Source organism: Myotis nattereri (assembly GCF_964212035.1).
Source record: "Myotis nattereri genome assembly, chromosome: 10".
NCBI lineage: Eukaryota > Metazoa > Chordata > Mammalia > Chiroptera > Vespertilionidae > Myotis > Myotis nattereri.
Window position 1 is genome coordinate 82,497,742 of NC_138085.1, and position 17,618 is coordinate 82,515,359.

A 17,618-nucleotide genomic window follows, 5' to 3' on the forward strand; every position below is an offset into this window, starting at 1 on the left:
AAATTGGTTTTTAAAATACGTCCTCATTAAACTTGTCATGACGCCATTTTTAGTATCTAATGCTAATGTAGAACAGAGGAAGGGTTTTCAGTGTTCCAAAGTGTGTGTTTCTAACTTCAGCATGGAAAATGCAAGGACATTAATTAAGGCTATTTGAAAGCAGAAGTAGCAAAATCAGTTTCTCTCAAATATATATTTTAATATGTAAAAAGTCATCACCCTTGCAGATTTAGTTTATCTTATAATACATATTTTATAACTTATAATATTTGTAATATTTTATATCTTATAATAATATTTATTATGCATGTTTACATTTTAAAAATAAATCTGATTATTGAAGGATTCAGATTCACCGAAACATGAAATGTGCCTTAGAGATCAAGTAGAGGCTGATTTCCCCTAAACTGATGTTTTTCAGCAGAGGCTTGTGATCTCGGAATTTCAGGCAAAAGTGTGTTTATATTGTTCACAATATGAGAGTAAACAAAAGAAACAAAAATGCCAGCTGATGAAGGGCAAGGTGAGGTGCTGATGTAAAGCCGCGCTGAGTGGCCCGGTAGCAGTATCCACGAAATCCACAAGGCGGCAGTGTTCCACCAGCCACGGCCACGGCCTCATGCATTTGCTCTTCCTTTGGCAGCAGAACGACAGGGAACCGTGAGTTTAATGAGTATTTCCGACTCGAGTTCCTGTTCAGACGGTTCCAGGACACTGACACGCACTGGGGCACGTGGACAGTCACCTGACCCTGTACGCTTTAAAGCTCGATTGGGCCCCTTTCTTCTGAAACCCTTTTCAGTTAACGTTTGGGAAAGGGATGGAGATGGAAAAAGGAGTTTTTATTGGTCTTACAAATTTGTGTTTACATTTAAACTTGTTAAGCCCTAAACATTGTACACGTTGGGTCCCGTACTTACTCGACATTAAGTCTTTAAGGGAACCTGGGTGATGGGGTTTTGCTGTAGCCTGAGATGTTCCCGGGCAGCGTGGGCCGTGCCTCATTCTCACCCTGTCACTCAGCGTTGCATTGCAAACGTTTGCTTTCTCTGTCTGACCAACGTCAAACTCTCCGAGGTTTCTTAAAGGCAACAGCACCACGAACACCCTTCCGCTTGGCAGCACCGGTGGGGTTACTAGCGCCTCCCCAGCCGCCCTGGAAACGGTCTTGCCTCTTGCGCTGGGGCGTCTCTCACGCATAGTGTGAGCCTGGCTGTGCGGTGAGCACTGCTTTCAGGGAGGGGCTCTGAAGCTGGCCTCTCAGCCTCTGCCGGTCTCCCTGTCACCGCAGCCTGCAGCGAGGCGATTGTTCGCATCGGAGCACTTGCCAGAGGTGAGGCCGCCTCAGGCTGTGGCTCCCCACTGGGGACCTTTTCAAATCAAATCTTTTGCAGAATCCTAACAGATAAAGCAGAATGAATATAAATTAATCGATGTGAGTTATAACACGTCCTAATAAATTCAGTTAGCGAGATAAAAGAGCTCTTCTGGAGAGGATCACGCTGAAGCGTGTGTGTGACTTGCGATCCTCGTGGGCGGGACATCCATCTGTGCCTGGTGGCGTGGCACGGCCTGGTGGCGTGGCACCCAGGAGACCTGACCCTGAGCGGCAGGTGTGAACTGCTCTGCTGTGGCCGGTGTTTTCAGTTCGTCCGATCCAGGCGCTGGAAAGATGAATGGGGGTTTGGCTTCACGGGCGAATCACCAGTAAGTCATGGAGATGCTCCGGTGAATTCCTGGTTGGGGTGCTGGGCCTGCGTCCCCACGGCCGGTCCCTGGCCCCTCATCGTGCGTTTCTCACTGGTTCTCAGTCTGCGCTCTGGCACCTAGGGGGCGGGGCACTAGCTTGTATAATTTTGTGAACGAAAAAGTGTCCGTCTGGATTAAAGAGAAATGATGAAGGACGTTACATACGCACACGAGGATGGAGGAGAACCTTCTCTACGTCTGTTTAAAAAAAAAAGGCGGTAAAAACCAGGCCATCTGGTAACACGGGTCCATGTGTCAGTCCCCTTCAGCGCCTGCGCCTCTGGTGTGTGACAGGCTATTCTGTCACATGCGTGTTTTTATTTTCCGATTACAGTTGACACTCAGTACTGTTTTATATGGTTCCAGGCGCACAGCGCGGTGGTTAGGCAGTTATAAGTTTACAGAATGGCCCCTCCGTGCGTCTAGGGCCCCCCTGGCCCCGCCGTGGCTCCTGTGACGTCACTGACTGTTCCCCAGGCTGCAGTCCACATGCCTCTGGCTGTCGCGGAGCCGGTGAGCGCCGCCAGTGGTTGCTGTGGCAGCTTAGACAGTGCTTTCATGTTGGCTTATTTAACCTGGGTAGACGTGTGTGAACACCTGCGTCAAACACATGACATGCCTGGAATCAGAAACGCCCGAAGGCGAGGGCGGTGGTGTGCCCTGTGCGCAGTGCGGGCTGTGGCCCCGGGTCTTGATGCAGCAGCTCGTGGGCTCGGGGCGCGGGCAGCAGAGAGGATGAGGCAGCTCTGCCCCACGCGCAGAAGCCTCGCTGCTTCCTCTCTGGCCTGCTCGCCCGGGAGCTGCTGGGCGCCCGCGGCTCCCCCTGCGGCAGGTGTAGCGTCACCGCTTCCTCCGCAGCGGCCGGCTGCGGGCGGCGTCTCTGGCCCGGCTCACATTCTCCTGCGTAACGGGGCCTCGTGGGGGTCGCTGTGTGGATCCTCCGCGTGATCACAGCTCAGGGGAGGCTGCACAGGCAGGGCTCGGGCATTTCCGACCGTAAATACCCACGCAGGGAAGAAGAAATACCTTAAGAGCCTTTGAGGAAAAGGAAGAAGAAATTTAAAAATTCAAATCATGTACAAAAATGAACTCGAAATGGATCGTCGTATGCTTTCCCAAGTACAAGGTTTTTTCTATCTAAGAAAGGACCATTGAAGTGAAAATTATTTTAAAAGGCTAGAGCTCACTGGGAGCAACATATTTTCTTGTGTATTTATTGACTCTACAAATGTGTATCGGGCAGGAGTAGAAAGCGGGCATTCGCGCCAGCCCGCAGGCACGATGGCGAGCAACCACGCCTGTCCGGCTTCACCGGCACTACCGGCGCCCGCCGTCTGAGGGGCGGTACGCTGCAGCGCTCCCACGAAGGCAGCGTCCCCCGTGAGGTGTGGTGTGAAGGGCGCGTCTGTGCTGGGAGGGCTGGTCATAGCGGAGCCCCTGGTCCCGGGGGACCCGCGGGTGGCGCCGGGCTGCAGAGGATGCGCAGGCCACCGGCGTTAGGACGGAGGGCAGCCCGCTCCCGCCTAGAGTTTCTGGTTCTTTCCACAGGTGGTGGTGCGCTTCGCAAGGATGGCGGTGACCATGAGGCCTATGAAAATGGCGCTTCTGTATAGTTTGACAAAAAGTGTTTGCTGTTTTTTAATGAATATTGCTTTTTCCATGCAAGACCTCTGCCTGATACAAAAGTGTTTACCTGTATGAACAACTGTGTAAAAATTCTGCATAATAAGCATTATCATGCTATTTAAATGCTAGGTGACACGCTGGGTCAGTACCCACTGTGCCCATTGGTGAGATGATGCTTGTCCCTCTGTGTCCCTCTGTTCCTCTGCCTTTTAAGTATGTGCAGTAGTAAGTACATACTTCCTTTACAACAGAAAACAAAGCCTTTCCTAAAACAAAATCTCTGCTGACGTTCTAGTTTGTGTAATTTATTCAGACATTATTCTTTATGTCTTCTCTTTGCAAAGGCAAGACCCATGGTCCCCTGTGCAGGCGCAGGCCTGAGAGCCAGTCGGATTCGTTCCCGGTCCTGTGGCTCCAGGCGGCCGGTTAGCTGCCCCTTCACTGTCCCCGGGAGGTGCCATCCGCGTGAGCTGCGCGTTCCTTCCGGCCTGTTTTCCTGGCCCACGGCGTCCTGCGTCTGTCAAAGGCAGTCCCATCGCACCCACTCGTTTCTTTACTACTTTGTAACTGTGCCGCCTATTTTTTTCTTTAAAAAGATTTTGATGGCAGCAAAGTATATAACGTGCAATTTATTTTTATGTAGAATTTGCCTTTCTCATGGTGACATTAATGACCTTTTTCATTTCTTTCTCGTTTGAAGAATCTCAAAGAACATTCCGACGACTAAGGATGTGGAGCCGCTGCTGGAGATAGACGGGGACATCAGGAACTTCGAAGTGTTCTTGGCTTCGCGGACGCCCGTGCTGGTGGCTCGAGACGTGAAGACCTTCCTGCCCTGCACCGTGAACCTGGACCCCAAGCTGCGGGAGATCATCGCCGGTGGGTGCCAGCGGAACGTTCGTTTTCCTTCTCGGAAGCCCTCAAACGTCCCCATTTTTAGCAGCTCTATTAGTTCCTCCTGTGCCGTGAAACCCAGAAATGCTGAGCCCCGTCTCCGCGGGAGGACAGGGCCCGGCGTGGGGTCCTGGGGCGGCGGGAAGAAAGGGCTGTTGGTTAGCTCCCCACCCAGCCCGCTCCTTGCTTTGGAGCCATTCCCGTCCACGGGCCCCACCGTGGCTGCCGTCACTGGACTGTCCTCTCTCCCCTCTCCTGTCCCTAGTGGCTCTCACCCGGAGGGCACGGAGCCTTCGCCCTGAGCTGGGGACTGGCACGAGGGCAGTGACAGGAAGATGTGGGGATGATGTAAGTCGTCCTGGGGCACCACTGTGCACAGAGGCGCAGACACAGCCTCTGTGGAAACCCACGGCCTTCGTATGACCGGGCCCTCGCGGCCCAGCCGAGTTTCCAGGAATGATGGGGCGAGAGCCCGGCTCCCCCGTTCTGCTCTGGGGCGGAAGGCCGTGTTCAAGGTGGGCGCGCCGTGCGCTTCCCAGCCGGTCTCCGCTGCCCTGTGCCCATGCTGAGCCACTGAGCCGTGAGGGTGCCAGGGCAGCACAGCCAGCAGCTGGGCGAGGCAGAGGCAATGTGTTCTGGTGGCTCGCGAGAGAGGTCGGGTGGAGCAAGAAGCTGCGTGCGGGGGGGCGGGGCTCCTCTCGCGGCTGAGCTCCCGGAGTGTCTGCCTCCCCCGCGCAGGCGGAACGCTTCCTTCCTTTCTTAACCCTCACCTGAGGATGTTTGTAGGGAGAGTGGGAGAGGGGGACAGAGAGAAACATCATGTGAGAGACACATGGATTGGTTGCCTCTTGTACGAGCCCTGACCGGGGCCCAGGCTGGGGAAGAGCCTGCAACCAAGGTACACGCTCTTGCCCGGAATCGAACCCAGGACCCTTCGGTCCGCAGGCCTATGCTCTCTCCACTGGGCCAGTGAAGGAGCAGGTGCCAGCTGCACTGACGACTGATGTCCCACTTTCTCTTCCTTCGGGACCACTTCGCCTTTCAGATGTCCGCGCCGCCAGAGAGCAGATTAACATCGGAGGCCTGGCGTACCCCCCGCTGCCCTTGCACGAAGCTGCCCCCAGGCCCGCGTCCGGCTACAGCCAGGCCCCGTCCGTCTGCTCCTCGTCCACCTCCTTCAACGGCCCCTTCGCAGGGGGGGTGGTGTCCCCACAGCCGCACAGCAGCTACTACAGCGGGATGACGGGGCCCCAGCACCCCTTCTACAACAGGGTGAGCAGGAGGCGAGTCTCGTCTCAGAACGGGGCCGGGGAAACAGCAGACGTTTTCTGCTGAGGGTGCTGTGATTATTTTGAAGCTGTACTTTAGCTTTAAAATTGGGGAAGAGTTAGGTTTAAATTTAACATATACGATATTTAAACTTAGAAGAAGGTTGCGCTGTAATGGGCCTCAGTGTCAGCTGAGTCAGCGTTGGGGCGCTCCTGGCTCTTCGCTTTCCAGCCTCGAAGGGGAGCCCTGAGGCTGCTGCAGGGCCTGCCCTGTGGACTTTTGCATTTTGCGTGTCACTCACGTGGGCGTTGGAACAGTGTAAACACCAGTTTCTGCAGGAGCTCAGTAACCCTGTGTTCAGTATGTGGTGCAGCGTCTACATGGAGACGCTCATGGGAAACACTGCGTGTGGGGCTCAGACGACTTGGCCGCGTAACAGCGCCACAGCCATTTCCAGTGTTCCACGTCGCCTCGGCACGTGTGGCTGCGACTCAGTGGGAGCACGTGAGTCTCGCGTGGAGAGATGGAAGCACAGTCGAGTGCCCCGGGGTCCGGCCCCTGCCAAGTTCAGTTCTGTTGTCTCCCTCTTCAGTCCAATTCAAGAAAACACGGGCTAGTCTTTCGAAGCCACGCGCATGGCACACGAAGTCCACGTGAGCCAGGGAGAGGGGGTTAGAGCCAGAATTCCAATTACATTTCCCGTTGGTTAAAAGCGGCCACGTGAGGCGTTAGCCGCACCCTCGGTGCGCGTACGCGGGCCGCTGCTCGCCTGGCCGAGGGGTGCCGGCCGCAGCTTCGGCGGCGCGCTCGGCATGCGGAGCAGGGTTACTTCCCAGGCCCCAAAGCTGCCGAGATGGGATTAAAACGGCTCCGTGGGTCAGGAGAGGACACTTGAACTTTTGAGACCATGAAGCTATTTTTTTAAAAATTACCAAACCATCTAGGCTGAGACCTCATGTTCACTGATTTCATGTGAATAACAATCATGTGATACTTTAATAACATTCGATTACTTTTAAAACATTTAAAATTCTCTCATGGTTTTAGGTCTAGTTACTTTTTTTTCTAGTTACTTGAGGTTTTTAGTCAGAAAGTAAAAGTAGAATAATTTTCTTAAAATGGCAGGAGTGAAAACGGTTATTTTAGTGTATGAAGCTTGGAGAACTCTAATCTTTGCCTTTAGCCCATAGAATCTGACAGCTCCTGTTAACAAGAAACTTGTTACAAATAAAAGCTGTAGCTACAATGCACCTGAACAATGGCTTCCCCATTGAAGATACGCCTGCTTACGTAGAGCTAGCGAAACCCCAGGAACTTGGGCTAGCAGGTATTCCTGGGGGCCACGGAAGCTGTTCTTACATCGTCCAGACTATTTTGGTCTTACTTAAGGCTAACCGTTTTTTTGTTTGTTTGTTTTTTGGTAAAGAATAGTTTTCTATTAAGATTCCATTCTGCTTTTTTATAAGAGATTGTGTTAATACTTATAAATCATTTAGAACCAGACACTTGGTAATTAGCCCATAAAATTATTAATATAAAGAGAAACTCATGTGTCAAATTATAAGGTGTAAAACTTTAGTTGCTTAAAAAAAAAAAGCTTTTAGTAAATCAACAGCGTAACAATTTAAGTGATATGTCAAGTTTGGGGTTTGGTATCGGGTAGAATATGAGAAAGGCTTTTTTCTTTTGTTTTGTCACTTGCATTAAAGTCTGTATGTTATTGTTTAGTTTCATTTGATAAGTCTCATTACCTTTGATTTCCGTGATTGTTTATCCCACTCTTTTGTTACGTGTTTTTTCCATAGCCATTCTTTGCCCCATACCTTTACACGCCACGGTATTACCCTGGCGGTTCCCAACATCTCATCTCACGTCCAACAGTAAAATCGAATTTGTCCAGAGATCAGAGCAATGGCCTAGTAAGTATAAAAGGGTAATAACTAAAGTATCAATCTAATGAGAACCATCTAGAACATTAGAGGTGGGTTATTTCCTTTCTGTAGAAAGAGAATGAACTTGTTTTGTGAATAGTTTAGGAAACGTAAGCTATTACTAACATAAAATGCATTTGTTTTCATTCTGTTGACTCTGTGGAAGGGGCCGACGGGCAGCCTCGTGGGTAAATTGAGATGCTGGCAGCCAGCGTGTCTGCTTAGAATGCAGCGTTTGTCACCAAACGTAACACACGGCCTTTACTTCTGCTGATTTCTACTGTCTGTTTAAAGGACATGCACGTGTGGTGTGTGTATATATGTCAGCCCTTCTGTATAACAATCAGGGGACGTGGAAGGAACGCGGTAAGCTAATGGCAGAAAGTAGGTAGGAAAAGGAAATTATTCAAATGAGGTTACCTTTGAATCTAATCCAAAGCAGTATGTTTATGGTAACGTACTAGGTGTTCCTGATGATAAAGTTTGTTAAATAATTCACATAATGTAAACAAGGAAGTCCCCGTGAGCATATTGTTATAAATGGGGAGGGAAAGGTGGGGGGCTTCGCCTCCGATGCAAACGTGAAACGTCGTCACTGAAGGAAACGGCGGCCCCCGGCCTCGGGTTCTGTGGTTTTAACGCCGCGTTCGTTCTCTCCCAGTCTGCCCCTCACACTCTGTTCTTGTTGCCAGGAGGTTATCAAGGAGGACGCTGCAGAGGGGCTCGCCTCGCCCACCGCCCCCCCCAGGGTAACGCGTGTGTGTGTGTGCGTGGCACCGCCTCGCTCGGCCCCGCACTAACAGCACCGCGTGTGGCAGCAGCTGCTGCTAATGACCGTGCGCGTGGAGTGACTGAGCGGCCGCTGTGCCCGTGTCCCCGCTCCCCTGGCCGAGCCGGGAGGGTAGTGACAGTGGGAGGAAGGGGCCTCCGGGGGCGGAGCTCCGTTCCCTCTGCTGGCTCTTGAGCCTCCACGTGGAGAATATTTTTGAAAATAGTCCACACCCCCCGAGGCTGCAGAAAGCCGTGCCGAGCGAGAGGGCGAGGCCACGCGTGTCTTCATGGCTCATCCCGCCTGGGTGTCCGCACTGTGGGCGCCTCGTGTACACGGAGCCCTGCTCTTAACCGGCACTTATCAGAGCAGCTTCCAGACGCCCACAGAGCTGCTCAGCCGGGGTGGCCCCCGCCCCCATTACAGGCTCCAAACCAACACAGGCAAACAGACAACTAGGAAGTCGCTTTGTGTCTTTATCATTCAGGGCCTCATACTTACAAAAACACATTTACTGCATGAGCCGTAGACTCTGCCCTCACTTCCATTTATGTGCAGAACGGTGTGCCATGTAGAGAAGATCCGTTAGCCTGAGGCTGCCTGACGGTCCATAGCGCCGGACTTACTGGGATCAAGTGCCATCTGAGCTCATCTATCATGTTTCAGCTTGAAACATGCATTTGGGAAGACAGTAGCTTTTTACTTTACTTCTGAGTTAACGTTAGTGAGAGAGAGAAAGGGAACCGCTTTGGTGTTTTCCTTGAGGGGTTGATGATTCTTTTAAAATCATTGACATGTAGCTGAAGCGTCTCCATGACTTCAGTTACCCAGGAGTGACAGGCACAGGAGCTGGAGGAGCCTGTGGGAATGGCTGTCAGTTCCGCCAGGGCCTTCAGTGCGAGGACCACGCACGCAGGGCCGTTCTCTGGGCAAAGCCCTCCCCGACCCGATGGAAGTCAGACACCGCGGCCTCCGGTGGCCGTGCAGCCCTGCGGACAAGCTGTCCCGAGCTGACGATGGGCACAGAGGCGGAGTTAGTGCCTGCAGGCCCGCAGGGCCGGGGAGGTGGCAGCGAGTGCGCTGAGCTCCGGGGAAGTTCCTGAGCTCGTCCAGAAAGGAGCCTGGGACAGGGCTGGCGTCCCGGCGGGGGGGCCTGTGTGCAGTGATACCGCTGTCTGCTGCTCTCTCACGCAGAAGGTCCCTTCAGGACCCGCTTAGTGAATAACAGATACTCACCGAGCTTTGCTTTTAAGATGTTAACAATGACGGTAGCTGTAGATGTGTTTTGTAGCCTAGTCGCAGTAGACACTCGTTCAAAGCCGACCTAAAAGCAGTGGTGGAAATGTGGGGGAGGGGGCTGCCGTCTGCGGACTGTCAGCCGGCACCGCTGAGCCAGTGCAGACGCAGCGGACCTGAGAGGTTTAGCCTTGTGGCCCCGGGTCTCCGGTCCTGGGGGGACCCTGTGCCTCTGACGGAGCCCCTCTGCTCGCTCAGCTGTCCCTCAGGCGGATCACTGGGTGACAAGAGCTGCTGGCGGATGCGTCAGGAGCGCCACACAGTTTTTGACAGGTTGTCATTACAGACCCAGAGCGAGGAGTTTACAATAGACACCAGGAGAGCGGATGGTCAAGAGCTAGCCAGCCGCAGCCTGTGCAGCAGAGGCGGCCCCGAGGCGACCCCCCGCCTGACGAGCTCATGAGCTGACGAGCAGGCCCTCAGGCAGACCGTGGTTCTCAGCCAGATCACTGTCGTGGGCGGATCTGGTGAGGCCACCACGGACTTGTCAGGTGAACTGCAGACAGGCCAGGGTCCGCAGCGGTGGGGTGTACGTACAGGCCTCCGTGCTAGCTCCCCCACTTTCATAGGAGAGCAAACATCCGCCGGATCTAACGGCCGGGAAGTAACCCTGGACCAAGACACTCCGGGTCGCAGCCGGGAGGGCCCGTTTCTCCCCCCTGCGGAACCAGACTCCGGGTTATAAAACCAGGAGAGCTAGGAGCCTGGCCCCCGGGACCCGCCTTTCCTCTCGTGGGTCCTCGGAACTCGTGCCCACAGCCAGTCCTGCCCGCGGTCCGAGGACCACCCGGGACTCTGTGAGGCTCACCCCAGCAGTGCAGGCGGGGGGCGCCCGGGGGAGGGGAGCCCACGCGGCCCGACCCCCATGCCAGCTGCCTTCGCTGCTCCTGCGGCTCTGGGCCTGTCCGCCGTGGTCAGGTCTGTAATGGAACAGGCGCTGCCGGTGAGCGCAGGACAGACCACGCAGCCTCTCAGATGCTCAGCCTCCTCGTCCGGGCCATGCACACTGGCCTCCCGGGTCCCCTGTGAGCTTCACGCAGCCTCGGGCGCTTTATACTTAGTCGTCGTTGTTCTTCCGCCCACAGCGAAAGCTTTGATGGAGCGTTCTAGACGCGGGCACTAAAGCCGCCGGTTAAACCCTGGCTCTGCCCGCTCAGTGGGCTCGGCCTGTGTCTGTCGATCTCTGGCCGCGGAGGTGTCAGGCGCTGCCTCCTTAGGGTCTGGAGGCTCCGTGGCATCTGTGTGCTCCACGTGCTCTAACACGTGGGAGCGTCCCCGGGCTCTCTCGGTGCTCCCGGTCAGCCCCGCCCCCCGGCTCCTCGGGCACGTGTTGGGGTGTCTCAGGGCTGCTGTGCGAGGACTGTGGTCGGTTTTACTCAGGTCCCTGCTTTGCGGGCAGCTGGGTCTCCCGGAGCAGCCTTTCCCCCGGGGAGGCTGACAGCATTTCTAGACCCTGCCTGTCCTCCTCGCTTCAGCATCGCGGGCACTGCGGCCGGGCCCCTGCCAGGCCCCCCTCTCGGGGCGGGGAGCAGCCCTGAGCCGGGTGGAGGCCGCAGGGAGCGGCTCCCAGGGCCACGCGTCCTCTTCCAGCCTCCGCCAGCTTCCCCGGGGTCACGCTCCACCTCGTTGAGAGGCGTGGGGGTAACCGGTCAGCTTGAGGGACAGCACGGTGGGCGTGAGGACCTCCGGCACGGCCGGTGCACCCCTTCGGTAACAAGGGGTCAGAAGCGAAGGCCTTGGTCTTCATGAACAGTCCAGTCGGTGCCCAGGTGGAGAGGGAAACAGATGGGCCTCAGCCGTAGGCGGCGTTGTTTCCACCACTGGCTTAGACCTGGCGGCGTTCGAGCGAATCAGGTCCCAATGAAGTTGTCTCTCGTTGCCAGGCGCAGCCTTGGACGGGACAGTCGCCGATGCCGTGGGTAAGGCGGGCGCAGCGCCTCGGCTGACGTGACTGAGATAGTGTCACGGGAGCGGGAGGGTGTCGTAGTGACATCGTGGAAATGTTAGAGCGCAGTTAAAGTAAAAAATAACGAAGTCACACTCATGGCAGGTGTTCGTTCCTTCTGTGTTTTAAAACATTGTCCTTAAAATGCGGTGCTGAGCCCGTCTGCCGCTTTGACCTAATTATTGTCTCTCACTGCGAGAGGAAGTGACATTTTGCAGCCAGGGGAGCTGCCAATCGCTTTCTCCGGTTTGGGTCTTTGTGGTGAACTGACTCCCTCAGAACCGCTGCTGGTAGTTTTTCTCGTCTCCACGGACACACGTAGTCACCTTGTAAAGAGCCTCCTCATCGTAAGGTCGATGCTAAGCCGAGAACAAGACGTGAGAGGGAGACTTCGCTGCGCCTGTTGCCATCACCTGGGAGTCGGGCTGTCAGCCCTGGATTATTGTGACCATTTAAGAACCTTGACCATCAACCTCATCGGTACAGAAAAATAGCTCATGGCAGTGTGTCTGATTTGAATGAGAGTTTTCAAACCTCCATCATTGCCATGGCCAGTGTGGCTCAGTGAGTTGAGCATTGTCCAGTGCGCCAGAGGCCACAGGTTCGTTTCCTGGTCAGGGCACATGCCCAGGCTATGGGCTCGATCCCCAGTAGGGGGTGTGCAGGAGGCAGCCAATTGATGTTCCTCTCTCACCGATGTTTCTCTCTCAAATCAATAAAAACATATTTTAAGAAAACAACAACATAGCAACAACCTCTCCATCACCAGAATAGTTCTGCTCATGATAGTTTGCAGGGTTTTCACCCTCCGATGGCGATGGCCTGAGCTGCGAGGCTATTAAGGCCTTTCTTTTTAAGTGGTATCTTTTTAGTGCATTATGTGCTTCATGCCTAACGAAACAAAACACAAATTTGAAAAGTATGGTTTTGAACATTAACTATAGTGTAGCTAGAGAATATTTCATTTTATGACGTGATCATGTGAATTCCAAGTATTTAGATCTTGTTAAATTGGTCTGCAATAAATCATTGTATTTTTTAATCAGAATATTTAACAATTAACTTTAAACTTGGAGGTAGTAGGATTATTGACTTTTCATAGCAAATTTGATTTACCTGGTTTTTTTGTTGAATGTATGGCCAAAGATTTCTTCTTTTCATAGAATATAAATTCCAATGAGAGTGCAATTTACAAGCTGCCAAGCCGTGTTAATGAAACGGAACTGCGGGGGTGGGTGGGGGTGGGTGCTCCTCACTGGTGCTGCGTAGAGGAGGGTTGTGAGAGTGAGGGGGGGAGAAGACAGGGTGCTGCCTGTGTTTATTATGTGTACTTGTGTCCGATGTTTTGCTTTACACTCGTGTCCTTCATTCTGTTTTATTCCTCCCCTGAAGCCGTGTGACTGTGGGTTTAACACGCAGAGACAGGTACCGACACTTTCAGTGAGATCTTCCTTCTCCTTCGCCCGCTAGACGCAGCCTGGCACCTCCCTGCTGGGCTGTGCGCTCGCCCGGCCGCTCCGCCTCCGCTGGGGCCTCTTACTAACCAGCTGCTCGCAGCCTCTGCACGCACCCCCCTGGCCAAGCCTCTCCGCTGCCTCCCCTTCACCAGGCTGTGTCAGTGGAGCCCTGACTTACACGCTGACGCTCTAGTGCTCACCAAGGTGATTTCAGTCTGTTTTGTTAACATTACTTTGGCCTGGAGACATCTCAGTTTGTGTGCACTTTGGCATTTATACTTAACAGTTTAAACAAACTAACATCGTTTGCATTCAATTTTTCGTGTTAGAAAATGTTTTAAAAAGAAATTGTGACGTGTGCCGAAAGGATCTGTTCTTGACTTACAACAGGCGATTTTCAAGTAAGACGCACGATAAGCTCTGAGTGTTGCCGTTCTGTGTCCCAGTAACCGACCTGCTTCTTACTGCGTGTTTCCCTGATGAGTCGTTGCGTTTGCTTTTTCCACGCTTGTTCTCTTCCTCCCTCCTTTATGAGATTCACTGGGCACCAAACTCATTTCATTACCCGTGAGCCTGACAGGAAAGGCCTGCAGGGATGCCTCCTCCTTGATTCTCGAAGCGTGCTGTGCGGCTTCATTCATTGACAGCTTGCCTCGCTCCCGATCACACGGCTGACAGATAACTGCGTCAGACCAGAGCTTTGAGGGAGCTACAGGGCAACTAATTTTCACCAAAGAAGCAAAAAACATACACTAGAGAAAGGAAAGTCTCTTCAACAAATGGTGTCTTGGCTACTGTCCGTAATGCTGCAGCGAACGGAGGGGCACATAGAACTTTAAAAATCAGTGTATTCGGCTGTTTCAGGTAGATGCCCCGAGGGGGTGTGGATCACAGGTAGATGCCCCGAGGGGGTGTGGGTCACAGGCAGATGCCCCGAGGGGGTGTGGGTCACAGGCAGATGCCCTGAGGGGGTGTGGGTCACAGGTAGATGCCCCGAGGGGGTGTGGGTCACAGGCAGATGCCCGAGGGGGTGTGGGTTCTGCAGTTCTGCTCTTACTTCTTTGAGGAGCCCCCGTGCTGGTTCCCCTCCCGCCCCCGCAGTGGGAGGGTCCTTTGCTCCTCTTCCTCCCAGCACCTTCCTCTTCTCCCTTGTTGCCAACAGCGTTCTGACACGTGGCGGGGGTCTCTGTGCTCTCCTGTGCGTTTCCCTCATGCCTAGTGGTGTCGGGCGTGTTCCATATGTCCGTTGGCCATCTGTGTGTCTTCCTTGGAGAAGTATCTATGTAGTCCTCTGCCAATGACGGATTTCACGGTTGTCACTGAGTTGTCTGAGCTCTTGATGTAGTTTGGGCATTCGCCCCTACTGGACTTGTTTGTTAATATCTCCTACCCTTGGTGGGTTGGTTTTTGTTTTGTTGATGTTTTTTGTTTTTTGCTGTGCGGATGCTTTTTAGTTTGAACTAGTCCCATTCATTTATTTCCTTTTACTTCCCTTGCCTCTGGGGTCAAGTTCACAAAAGCCTCTCTCAGACCAAGGTCCATAAGTTTAGTGCCTATGTTTTTTCTATGTGTTTTATTGTTTCAGGTCTTATCGTTAAGTCTTTGATCTATTTTGTGGATCTTGAGAGTATCATGCGGAGTGAAATGTGCCAGATGGAAAAAGACAAGAACCTATGGTTTTACTCACGCAGATGTCAAACAACACAAGCTAGTGAACAGACACAGAGAGAAGGGCGGTCACCTGAGGGGAGGGGCTGGGAGGCGAGAAGCAGGGGTCCAGGCCTGTGGTGAGGGGCCCGGGCTGCGGGCCGAGCACACAGGAGAGTAGATGATGTCTTACTATCCAGTCACGGGTCTGGGATTGTATGCTGCTGCTAACCAATGGGCCGCAGCGAGTGATAAACTTACAGAAGGCACTTCAGTCCCCGCGGAGGTGGCTCCCACTGAGGGCGGGCGTGTGCCTCCAGGCTGAGGGGCTGTCTAGAGAGGTGAAGACGAAATGACCGAAACAGTAGTGTTTTGCTGTTAGTATTTTTGAAGCAGTTGAACCTCAGGCTGCACACTGTGGCATGTTTTCAGTGTAAACTGAATAAACTCTGAATAGATGTGCTTGGTGCAGTGTCTTCCAAGTCATCAGTGTCCAGGCGTTGACGGGCCTGCCTCCGGCCTGTCGCCTGGCGGAGACGGCCTGGCTCTGCGCCACGTGGTCTGGTCCCCAGCTGCTCGGGGAGTGGCGAGGTGCTGTGTGCGCTGTGTGTGCAGCTTTGCTCGTCAGTTCATAACAGAGTGAGGCTGTGCGCTGAGGTTAGTTAGTCCTCACCGGCTGGGCGCTGGTGCAGGGAGTGGCTGTGTCACATCGGCCTTTGTCCTGGTGGTGCTGGAGGAGGCAGGGGAGGTGTCGGCTTCCCTCCTGAGGAGCCGGCGCGTCTCATTGTAAGGGGAGGCCGAAGGCGAGGCAGGACAGGTCGTTTGGAACATTAACCTCCATGCCGGTGGGTTTGTCTTCTCTCTGTGGTGCTTATGGTTTCTTTAAACGCTTCAGAGCGAGAGCAGGGAAGGTCGAAGCTGTAAGACCCAGAAGCCGGGGTTCTGGTCCAATGTACCACGAACCAGCTGTTTATCCCGCGACTCCGGGCCCCAGCGCCCACGGCTGTAGCACAGAGGCTCCGGTGTCGTCGACCCCAGGCAGACCCTCTGTAGCCTGTCGCACATTCAGAAAATGTTCTAAGTAAATTGCAGAATGACTGTTATTTTGACTTTTCTTTGAAAGGAGACCGTGTTTTAATGGGTTGTGTCTACTTTCACGTGTGTAAAGAGGAACCTGCCTTATAGCTACCTGGTATCGAACAGCTTCTTGGGGGAAGTTTAGTCCCCGGGGACGGCCAGGATCTGAAACTACTGAGCCTGTCTGAGAAACGGGGAGGCCCTGGCTACCTCTGAAACCACCCCCGGGCTTCCCTGGGTTGTATCTGGGCTCAGTCACTGCCCCCGAGTTCCCTTAGCGCCCGCCTGCTGCAGGGCGGCCTGGGCTGGTTTGCAGGACGCTCCCCTTGGGGTGTGAGCAGGCGTGTCTGCGCTGTAAACCGTAAAGGCTGCTTGTGAGGAAGGGCAGCCGCGGGTCCTGTCCCAGCCACACGCCTCCCAGCTCGTCCTGCATTGAAAACACTCGACTCCATCGGGTGCTTCAGTGTAGCCTCCTGGGCCTTCGTTCACACGTGTTCTCCGCGCTGTTCCAGGGGCCGGGCCCCGCCCCCGGCGCAGGGTCGCTGAGCGCCATGACCGTGGACGCCGTGTGCGAGCGGCTGAAGCAGATCGAGGGGCTGGAGCCGAGCATGCTGCCCCAGTACTGCGCCACCATCCGCAAGGTGAGGCCCCTGCCCACCCGGGGAGAGGACGTGGGGGGCACGGACCTGGGCACCAGCGCTGCCCACGCAGCCTCCGCCCGGTGCCATCAGTGCCTCGTCCCTCGGGGTCTGGGTGGTGGGAGGCGGGAGCTGCGTGGCAGGGTCACTTTCAACGGCCGATCGAGGGCGAAAGGGTCGCCTTTGGCTGCACAGTAGCTCCTGCTTCTCACGCAGCCCGGAACCCGGGAGGCCTGTGCTGCCACATGTCCCATCTGCATGTTTATTTGTGACTTACCAGATGAGAAAGGCAGCCATGCTCTCCGTTCCCCGAATTCGCATTTCCACGTCCTGCAGGACTTGGGGTCCTGTCCCGTTGGACAGAGCTCCCGGGTCTGGGTTTGCCAGGCCGGCACAGGAGGAGGCTCCTCTCCCGCAGCTTGTCCGTGCTCCGCGGTTCCCGGGGCTCCGCTGCGGAGGCCTTTCCACCGCGAGAAGCAGTCAGAGGCCCGGCCAGCCTCAGGGGTGCGGCTCAGGAGCCCGTCCTGCAGGGACTGAGCAACGCGGTGCTGCTGGCCCCCTCTCCTCCGCCCAGCGAAGGGCCAGCCTGTGAGCGGCCGCGGGCTGGTCCGGGCTGTGGCAGCGGCGGCAGGCCCGGCCGGTGTCCTCTCAGGCGGGGCAGCTCGGGACCCTGCGTGCTGGCATGCTCCCACGGGCGGAGCTTTCTCCCCGCTCAGCGTGTACCCGCAGGCCTGGCTCTCGAAGCCCCCCCCCCCTCCAGCCCCCCGGCAGCTGCTGGTCCCTGCCCCGCTGCCGTCCTCCCGAGGCGGGGCCCCGGCCGCAGCCGCAGCGCCCCTGCACCTTCCCCGCCTGGTTCACTTGGAGACCGGGCAGCGTCAGTTCCAGATGCGGCCTCCCGCCATTCCCGCCCGTGGGTGGGGCAGGGCTGTGGGGAGTCAGACCTGCCTGTGAAGGGACGGTCCGTCCTTTCCCACGTGGGCGGCTGGAGCTGTGTCTGCGCCGCCTGCTGTGGCTGAGAAAGGTGTGAGGGGGCCTCGTGGCTCTTTCTTCGCACAGAGCTCGGGCGGCACTGCCCGGCCGTGTCCCTCCTGCAGCTGCTGTGCACGCTGGGATGTGACAGGTTGGAGGAGAGATGAGCTTTGCGGCTGCTCCTGGCCGGAGGTGGTGTGGACAGAGCTGGGGGGCCGCCCCTGGCCTGTCCCTGAAGAGGTGGTTTTGCTTGAGAGTGAGGAGGTGCGGCTGTGGTGTTCGGCCCCCCCCCCCCCAGTCAGGTGGCCACGCCTCCTGGTCCCCGGGCCTGTCTGTGCTGCGCGTGGGTGC

At 55.1% G+C, this 17,618-nt stretch overlaps 1 protein-coding gene across 5 annotated transcripts in view; it reads left to right on the forward strand.

The window, feature by feature from the left end:
* The window catches only part of KIDINS220 (kinase D interacting substrate 220), a 51,843-nt gene that overhangs the window by 28,504 nt on the left and 5,721 nt on the right, over window positions 1–17,618 (forward strand). For 2 of the 5 annotated variants that reach the window (XM_081100578.1, XM_081100579.1), the window contains exons 22-24: window positions 4,076–4,254; window positions 5,315–5,541; window positions 16,173–16,301. In XM_081100578.1, coding sequence (XP_080956704.1) covers window positions 4,076–4,254; window positions 5,315–5,541; window positions 16,173–16,301 — 535 coding nt within the window. Of the gene's footprint in view, window positions 1–4,075; window positions 4,255–5,314; window positions 5,542–7,343; window positions 7,458–8,161; window positions 8,219–12,871; window positions 12,905–16,172; window positions 16,302–17,618 lie in introns of all 5 variants that reach the window. The other 3 variants (XM_081100580.1, XM_081100582.1, XM_081100581.1) reach the window with 3 other exon arrangements.